The sequence below is a fragment of the Canis aureus genome, chromosome 32 (genome assembly GCF_053574225.1).
Source record: "Canis aureus isolate CA01 chromosome 32, VMU_Caureus_v.1.0, whole genome shotgun sequence".
In the NCBI taxonomy this organism is placed as follows: Eukaryota; Metazoa; Chordata; class Mammalia; order Carnivora; family Canidae; genus Canis; species Canis aureus.
In genome coordinates, this window is record NC_135642.1 from 21,791,898 (window position 1) to 21,801,045 (window position 9,148).

Below are 9,148 nucleotides of genomic sequence, written 5' to 3' on the forward strand. Positions count from 1 at the left end.
CCCTTTACTTGGGACCACACATACCGGAGCCAATTGGAAGTAAAATCCAGCCCCTGTTTCCTTGCCAAGCTTTGTATCCCTCTGGATGGGACACCTTTTTCTAAATTGCACAAAGGAGTGTGGGCTAGTGGGGGCCTGTCTAAACATTTATGCTAGGAGGAAGACTGAGGTCCTTCTACATGGTGGAGAGCAGCTCTCTCCCCAAGGGAAGCTATTTTGTCTAATGGGGGGCCCTTTTCATGGCCACAGGCCCAGTCCACAGAGACAGTGTTGAGGGGCTTGCTGGGAGATCTGGGTGTCAATGCTCCACAGGCCATGGTGGTCTTGAGTAGAAAGGACTGCCTCTAGGAGGAATACTGGCTAACATAGGGAAGGGGGCCCAGATGACCTGCCGAGTTGTCGGAATAAGCTTGTGCCAAATAGTGTCAACTGCAGAATTTGCCTAAATTATTTTAAACAGAAAATTAACAAGTCCGAGCTACCTGCCTCCTTGAATGAGGCTGATGAGACCAGACTCTAAGAGGTTAAATCATGTGAAAACCCTTATTTTTAAATGGAACTACATTTAGTCAAGAACCACTTGTGTAGGATATGTCTTCAAATATTATTGCCATTTGCCAGAGAAAATGTGCTTTAATTCCTTGATGCCAAAGAATGTCTGATACGTTGTATAATGAAACTAGAATAATTGAACCACTTGTTCATTACAAAGCTCTCTAGCCAAATACTCTAAATTCTTCAGCGTTTGAGTGGGCTTGCAGTGAATTAACGTTCTCTTCTTTAAAAAAAAATAATAATTTTGAGATAGGACACAATATTTACAAAAGAATTTTTTGTGAAGCGTTACTAAATGCTTTTTATTCCCAGAAGGATCATGCATTATTCTTTGTTGATAATGCCAGGGTGATTCAGAAGGACAAGTGAAACGTTAGCCAAAGCATTAAGCAGGAGTCCAGACCAACTTTACTCTGGCCACTTTTCTCTCAGTTCCTGCCAAGGATCTTCCTTTACATTTATACTCCCCTAACCTACTGCCCATCTCTCACGGAGTTCCCACGGAACTGCCTTGCCTCCAGGAAACCAAAATATCAATTCTGCTCACCTACTCCCCCACACCCTCCCATAAGCTGGGGAGCCCTATAAAGGCAGAGACCATGTGCGATTAGTATCCTAGTCCTCAAAAGCACACAACAGAGTACTTACATCTGGGAGACCCTCAGGAAGGCATTGATATTGAGTATAGAGATGTAGAGTTAAGTGAGAGACTGGAATAAAAATGGGAAAAAGTCCAATTTCAGACAGACTGATGCTTCCTCCATCCCTCTGGACTTGACTGAAGTAGTCAGTCAACTTCTTTGCATTTTCTGGGAAGATTCTAAATGAGATGCCAGCGAGTCAGGACTGTTTTGGGAAAGAAAACTGGCCCTGTCACAGATCACAAAGCTCTGGCAGCAGGAGAATTTGGGGGAGTGGAGAGAAGAGTGAGAAAAGAGAGAAGTGGCTCAGTAAAACATGGCCAGGCCAAGCAAGGCAGACATAAGGATGTTTCAAGGTGTGTGAGAGCATTTTAAAGATCACAGACAGGTTGAGTTTGAGGCCAAACTCGAGGAAAAGCCCCTGGATTTCAGGAAGTTGCTTCAAGATATTTCCGTTGTTTCCAAAGAGGTGAGGCTAGAAGCCAGATGGCAGGTAAAAGAGGGGCTTGGGAGGATGAGAGGCATCAGGGCAAAGACCACACATTTCCAGAGCAGTAGTGGATAAGAGGTAAGATGGGGAGGGGGGCGGTCTCTGTCAGACTGGGGCTAGGGGAGGGGGCAGATGCTGGAGTTCATTTTACAGCAAACCTCTGGGTTAGGGGTTATGGTAGAAAGGACCTTGAGAGAAAGACTCTGAAGAGCGGAAATGAAGTACATTTTTCCTCTGAGATTGGAGGATGAAATAGAAAAGAATGGGTGTAGATTTGACATGCTTTCACAAGTACCCCTCCTCTTCCAAGTCAAGATGGCACACAGGATGTGACAGGGATGAAGACCTTCACAGTCACTTCTTAGTAGTGTGGGCTGGTCACTAAAAAAGACCAAGCAGTGGTGTGGATCTATTGGCCTTCACCAAATGACGCTATCACCTCTAAAATGGTGATCCTTGGGGCCAATCCATGGACCAGTGAACTTCCATGGTAAACTAATCACTGAAATGAGGTTCTTTTTATATAGAACTCAATTCAATGTAAAGGATTGTCCTTTATGCTGAGATTACATCATCTTTGCTTTTTTTGGTATTAATATGTTCTTTGCTGAACATGAAACAATGATAATAGATCAAAGTTTGGTTTTTCCCTCCATGACTTTACTTAGCAAGAGAAAACAATGCTTTTCCTTTTACTCCCTGTGTTCTCCCTATGTTACCACCACCACTTATTTTTCATGTTCCTGTTTGTGACTTAAATTATGGAGAACAATTGTTCTGACACTAATGTCTATATACCTCTAAAATATAGTTTTAGAAAACAATTATTTTAGGGATGCCTGGGCAGCTCAGGGGTTGAGCATCTGCCTTCAGCTCAGGGTGTGATCCCAGTTCAGGGATTGAGTCCAACATCAGGCTCCCTGCATGGAGCCTGCTTCTCCCTCTGCCCATGTCTGCACCTCTCTCTGTCTCTCATGAATAATTAAAAAAAATTATTTTAAATGAAGTATTTTTGAGCCACCCAAGACAAGATATTTCTGGTTTGGTCTTCCTGGTTAGGGCTTACAACTTCCTGCCAGTGTATCAGTTAAATTGAGAATAATTTCCTTTGAGGACTACCTTAAAAATGAGTGGGAAACCAAGTCTTTTTGACTCAAAGATTTTTAAAAGGACATGGTGATTTTTGTGTACACCTCCCTCCAGAGACACCAATGAACAGGTTTGTGGTGGAAATCTAGCTCATGCAGCCCTGGGATCCCAGACCTTTAGGCCTCTGGAAGGAACTTTAGGATTTGTTTTGTCTTCTCTTTTAGATTAGTCTATCTTAGGCCCTATATGAAAGGGAGCATATGTGCCCAAAGCCACATAACCTACTAGCAGCAGAGTCAACAGGAAAGGCCCCATCTCCAAATCCCCAAGCCATCCTGTCCCATCTTTACTTGCTCCTGGCTTAGGATCATGGCAATCTCCTCTTTCTCCATAGGTAAGCCTCAAGCCAAACAACAGCAGCCTTGGTCCAGCGTGGTTGGCCTACAGGGTGGTACACAGAGTACAGTGCCATTTTCTCCTTTATAATAATGGCTATTGCCTCAAATGTTTAATGTCTTCCTGATTGTATCACTTAGAACTATTGCTACAGACCCTTAGTTCCCTCCAGAGGGGCTTCTTTCTCTTCCAACAACCCAGAGGTCAGTTCTAAGGACCAGGCTCTCATATCCCACCTCAACCTCCATGATTTCAACAAGGCTTTCCTGCATATACCTCCTCTATCGGTTTCCTCTCTCACTGAACTGTTCTGTGCCAACTGCAGGAAGTGGCATCTTGTTTCTAGTGATCCAGACCTTGTGGGAATCCCAGTATTACCAATTAGCGCTAATATTTTCGTAATAGTCTTTGAGGCCAAAAGATCAGGAATTACAAACAAGAACACATGTAGCGCTGGTGGAGACCCAGTGGAGTCACCTGATGCTGTGACTGTAAGGGACATTGTGGACAGGGTGCCGTGGGAGCATTAGAAGAGAAGAGTAAGATTTAGGTCACTCTGAGGAATGGGGGAGGAGTTGGGGGGAGGACCCAGGAAAGCTTCACAGAGAAGACATTTGAGCTGGGCCTTGAAGAATGATTTAGAGGCAGAGAAAGGATCTTCTAAACCTAGCTCTTTGCCTCCAGTCATAGAACTGACCTCAGAGAGCAAAGCAGGAACTGGAGAGAAGAAGCACAGTAAGAGCCAGGGAGGATTCACTGGCTGAGATGTAGCTACTGTTTGGGGTAGCATAGAATCAAATGGTCCTTCCTTACTGATTGGGGTTATATGCCCCAGCTGATGGTATAAGGTTATCTGTCCACTCACTATAAGCTGAGAGTTAATGCTCTAACGATATTTAAGTTACTTTGTATTTTTGACATTTATTTTTAGAGCTTGTAGAATAATTCACACTTTTATGGACTCAATGCCATGAAAAATTAAGTTTAAGAAATTACTGTTTTAATTGTCATATTGACTAAATATATTGATATCTCACTACCATTTATGGCCTTGGGTGATCATTAAATGTAATGATATGACTACTTCATGGTGCATGGTATGATAAAGTGTTTAGGTGGAGGTATGTCATGAACCTGTGTTTTTAAAAGCTGATATGTATCATTGAAATTAACGTAAAGGAATCCAGAAACATTCTTTGTGGAAAGATCAGGTGAGAATTGGGAAGACTTGGCTTTTCACCCTGGCTCAGCTCCTGGCACTAAGTGTCTCATTCCTGACTACCACCCACTTTCTCATCTGTAGAAAGGAAGCAGTTGCCTAGGGAGGGGAAAAATGGAATAGATGGTTTCTAAGGACCCTTCCGGCTCTGTCGTTTTTTTGATAAAATTCAAGGGATTCCTTTATTGAACAGTGGTCCAGAACATTTCCTTCCATGCCTATCTTGTGCATCATTTGCTTCTAAAACTCTGAACCCTTGCTTTCTCAGTAACTCTTACCATTTCTAGTATACTGACTCAGAAATTGCTCAACTGCTAATGATCATTGTCCCACTTTAGCTGTTGCTGAGAAAGTGAGAAAAAGGAACTGGGTTGGAGGCAAAGAATCATCGCCAGGATAATGGAGTACTATTTTTCTTAAATTAAAAATAAATCCTGAGCTGACTGCAAATGTGATCTTGCTCACATGACTAGTGGGAAGCTGGGAAAGAAGGTGGCTGGGCCGGGTCCCACTGGCCAGCTCCATCTCTTTAGGTTTCTTGGAGCCAGCAAAGGCACTTCTGATCCCTCAATCCTTTGTCTCAAAAGGTTTCATAGAGAGACAAGGGTCCTCTGCCAAAACAGAGGACCCTTCCTCCAGAGCCTCCCATGTACTTCTTTCCATTATTGGTGGCATTTGTTGTCTGATGGCAACTGGGCTTCTCTTGTCATCACTGGGGCTTCCTTTTGATCCCTGGTTTACATGGCTTTCTGTTGAGCAAATAAACACAAACTCATCCTCACCCCCAACAAGACAAAGGCGATTCATTCATAGTAGCTGCTGCCCAGCTGACAGATGTTCTGGCCTTCTGGCCCTGCAGCCCAGCATGCTGCTGACCCTAAAGGTGAAAGGCTCTGTCACCCATTCTCATCCCCTAGTTGGCTAGTTGCTACACAGGATCATACAAGGATTTTGACATTTGCCTTTCCTCCCCCACTCCTGCCCTCACAACTTTAGTGGCAAAGCTGTTCCCAAAGTGGCCTTTGATCAGGTCTGCTGGAGCATGAAAAGGCCATGTGGTAAGGATTGCCTTGCCACAGCTGCTCAAATCCTTCTGCAGACCTGACTGTGTCTTTACAAAGACAAAGCCATGAGGACCCCTTTTAGGCACTTCCCCAGAGAGCGAGCAAGGAGAAGCCCCTTTGTTGGAATTTAATGGCTGAAAAAATAAGTGCCACCTTTCTAGCTTTATCGTGATGTTGGGGCTCATAATCTTCTTTTCATTAGTAGTTTACAGCCTGGGGGGGAGGGGGGAGAGAAAAGACCTTTGCTACCATGCTGTCCAGTTTTTAAGCATCTAGGGGAGTGCCCAACCAAATAGTTGAGCCCAGAGAAGGAAATGTTGACTTCCAACAGGACAACTCATGGAAGGTTCTACAGAGGAGGTGACATTTGAGCTGGGCCAGAGGAGAGGTAGAATTTCATTGGGAAAAAAGTGGAGATGGGAGAGCCTTCATTTATGTACCTGCCTCTGTGTGAAGGTAATAGAATGCAGACCCAATCTGAGCAGCAGGGCAGGTGGAAGAGCAGCCAATGAGGCAAAACAGACTATGCCACCACAAAGCCACTCTTCCAGTTTATCAGTCAGCCCACCTAAGGGTCCTGAGCCACCAAGAGTCCTGAGCCCAGTTTGAGTAAAACTCTTTAGACCCATTTCTTCATAGAAATTCATAGAGGGTTTTGAGAGGGAAGTAATCCCTAAGGAATCCTTAAAAGGAAACTCCATGATCTGAACTCAGCTGACTCCCTCCCTGTCTAGGCTTCTTTGGAGTCTTCCAACATTTTTCTACATAAGTTACTGAATGTTCTGCGTTTATATGCCAAACCACAACTAACCAGAAGAGCCACAAACAGCCTATTAGCTAGTCTTTGAGAGCCTAGACTCTCTAGAAATCACTGTGGTGCTTTTCAGCTCTTTCATAGGAAATCATCTCTGGAGCAAATGATCAGGTGCACTAGAAGGAGTCCATTTCACTCTGCCAATAGTCAGGGTAGAGACTTTCAAGAATAAAACCCTAAAGAGCCTGTTCCACCATAGCTGCCAGGCTGGAAGTGCCTCCTGTGCCACTTGCAGAGTCTGAGTAGTATCACCACCAGCTCCTCCTCTAGCCCTACATTGGGAACCAGCTCCTGCTGGAAGAGCATTTTTCCCAGATTCCATCCATCTTCAGTGCCTTTTTAGTGTATCAAATGATTGAAGATCCCTGTTAGTGCAGCTATTGGTTTTTTGTTGTTGTTGTTTAAAAGTATAGCAATGAGAACATTCCCCTTAAGAAAATCATCACTCCCAGAAACAGAAAATAATAGTAGGGGACAAGTTGAACTGGACACCAATAGGACTGAAGGCCAGCAAAGTGTGATCAAAGAAACAGCAGGAAGGAGAAAGAGGCGAAGAGAAGTGAACAGAAAGCTAAGAAAGGAAACTACCTCCCCAGGTGAGATAATACAATCAGACCAGAGGGTAGGGAAGCTGTCAGAAGAGAAATCAGATCCAAAGGGACCTGCCACAGTTAAGAGTTAAAGAGGCATTTTGCTTGAGCTGGGAGTGGGTATAGAAAAGCTGGAATTTTAAGGCAACTTACAGGAGGCAGAGGCTAGAAAGGCTGAGTTTGGAGGCTGAAAAAACTGATGTGGAAAAATCCTCAAAGGCAATTTCTCACACTGGGAAAATTGCCAATCCTGAGCCCAAGTAGTTGACCTGGCCATGTTGTCCCTTGTCATTTGCCTCCCTGTCTGATAATACTGACATTATTTGCACTATTCTATGGTCGTTTTTGCCCAACAATGGCAGACATTAAGCATAAAACTTAGAGAGCATAAAAGTTCCTTTCCAAATTAGGTCAATTTAGCCTTTTAGATCCTGGGTTGACCAGAAGTAGGATTCACCTCATTCTGGATGGTGGGGGGGGGGGGGGGGAGGGGGCAAGGGGCAGAGTGGGGAGTGGGTGGCCACACCTCTAAGGTCAAGGATCCACCCCTTCCTGGTCCAACCAGGTATATAAAAGGTCAAGCAGAGAATGTCTCCTCCTCTGTCCAGAGGATTCTTAGGATCAGGAGCCACAGGTCTGCATGCTGACCCTACTCTGGCTGACCCACTATGCTTCCTGCCTGCCTGCCTTTTTTTAATGCCTCCATCCAAGGCATTCTACTACTCTCTCAGGCCTGAGTCTTGTGCTCTTCATCCTTTGGTTGACTAGACCTTATTTATCTGCCAGCTTTTCTTCCATCAAGTATCAGTGGGTTGCTTTATCTTTCCAAGGCTAGGGTTACTGCTGACTAAATTCAGCTCACTGGGAATGACTATAATCATGGGGAAATGTTGGTTATGTCTGGGCTTAAAGATCAAAGTCCAAAGGGAATGATGCTACCAGAGATTAACAATTCTTCTTGTAAGTTGCATAAACATTTTTAAAGGAATAATATTTGTGTAGTTTCCCTGCCAAAAAAATTTTCATAGATCTCTCTGTAGTCTCTACAGAGCTAGGTAGAGCTAGGATTCTAAAACAGCAACAAAGGGAAAAGAATAACTAGATTAAATATTTAGAGTGTGGACTTCTTAAATAAGTTTTCCCTTTTGTCTTTATATTATCATTCAGTTGCCCCTTCTTAACCAATTTTTTGTTGTTGTTCTCATCAAATTATTACCAACTCCTCCCCGCCATGTCAGCTCCAGTCCTCCTCTTTCTCATTTCTGCCTACAGACTCTTCAAAACATGTGCTCATATTGTTCCTGCTGGCAGACATGAACTAAACATCAACCTGATACTCTTGCAAATTCAAGTGAACAGTGTTGCATATTCACTCTTTGGGGTCCCATCTCCCATTCTGTGAAACATCATTGCTTGCTTGAGGGCATTCACTGAGAGACCTTGCCTAGGCCTAGAGGTATATCATTGGCTCTCCCTTCAAATACTAATAGAATGGCGCTGAGGGTCAGCCTAACCACCCTCAGAGAGCACTTGTCATTCTAGCCCTCATTTCTCAACTTTTAACCATTACTCCCTATAAATAAATAATAGCCTATTTTCATCTGGGCAACATTCGGCAAAATGTTAAAGCAGGCAAAGTGTCATTCCTGGTGTCCTCTTACTAGAGAACACACCCAGAGTCTCCTTGGGCTTTTTCTCACCTTTTTCCAGCTGCCCACCCCTACAGATCACAGTCTTGGACTAAAGGTGTCCATCACCATAACTAACACCACCTCCAATCTCTGCCTGTGGATCCCTGTCACCTTCCTAAGTCCAGCTCAAATGCGACCTCCTCTGGCAGGCCTGCCTTGATGATCAGCCTGTATCTTTCTCTCTTCTGAAGTCCCATGGCCCTTGGAATTGTCTTTGCTATGGTATTTGGCACTTTCTACCACTAGACAGCTCCTCGAGGGCAGGATCCATGTCTGATTCATCTCTGGGTCCCTTGCTGGGCTGAGCCCTATAGACCTTCTTGGAGGCATGCAGGAGTGGCTGTGGAAGGAGTGAGACTCTAAACATGGCACAGCACACTCTGTCAGTAGGCTGAAAGGAGCCTGGGCCTGGGGTCTCCCTCTTCATAAAGGTGGTTATTACCTTTCCCCTTCCATTCTCACTCCCAACCCATTCCTGAAAGACCTCTCTCATTCACTGTCTTCAGCCAACTGCTGCTGTGGGACAGAATCCTCTGTGAAGGTTTTAGCTGTTAACAGTTTAGAATGTTGCTGCTCCCAGAAATCTTTGCACTCAACAG

The 9,148-nt window shown here is 44.3% G+C and overlaps 1 protein-coding gene across 5 annotated transcripts in view; it reads right to left on the bottom strand.

The window, feature by feature from the left end:
- The window catches only part of CYP19A1 (cytochrome P450 family 19 subfamily A member 1), a 120,052-nt gene that overhangs the window by 76,410 nt on the left and 34,494 nt on the right, over positions 1 to 9,148 (bottom strand). Inside the window, exon 1 of one of the 5 annotated variants that reach the window (XM_077881095.1) lies at positions 8,992 to 9,069. The exons of the other annotated variants lie outside the window; for them this stretch is intronic. Coding sequence (XP_077737221.1) covers positions 8,992 to 9,042 — 51 coding nt within the window. The 5' untranslated portion in view covers positions 9,043 to 9,069. Of the gene's footprint in view, positions 1 to 8,991; positions 9,070 to 9,148 lie in introns of those variants that run through there. 5 annotated transcript variants of the gene reach the window in all.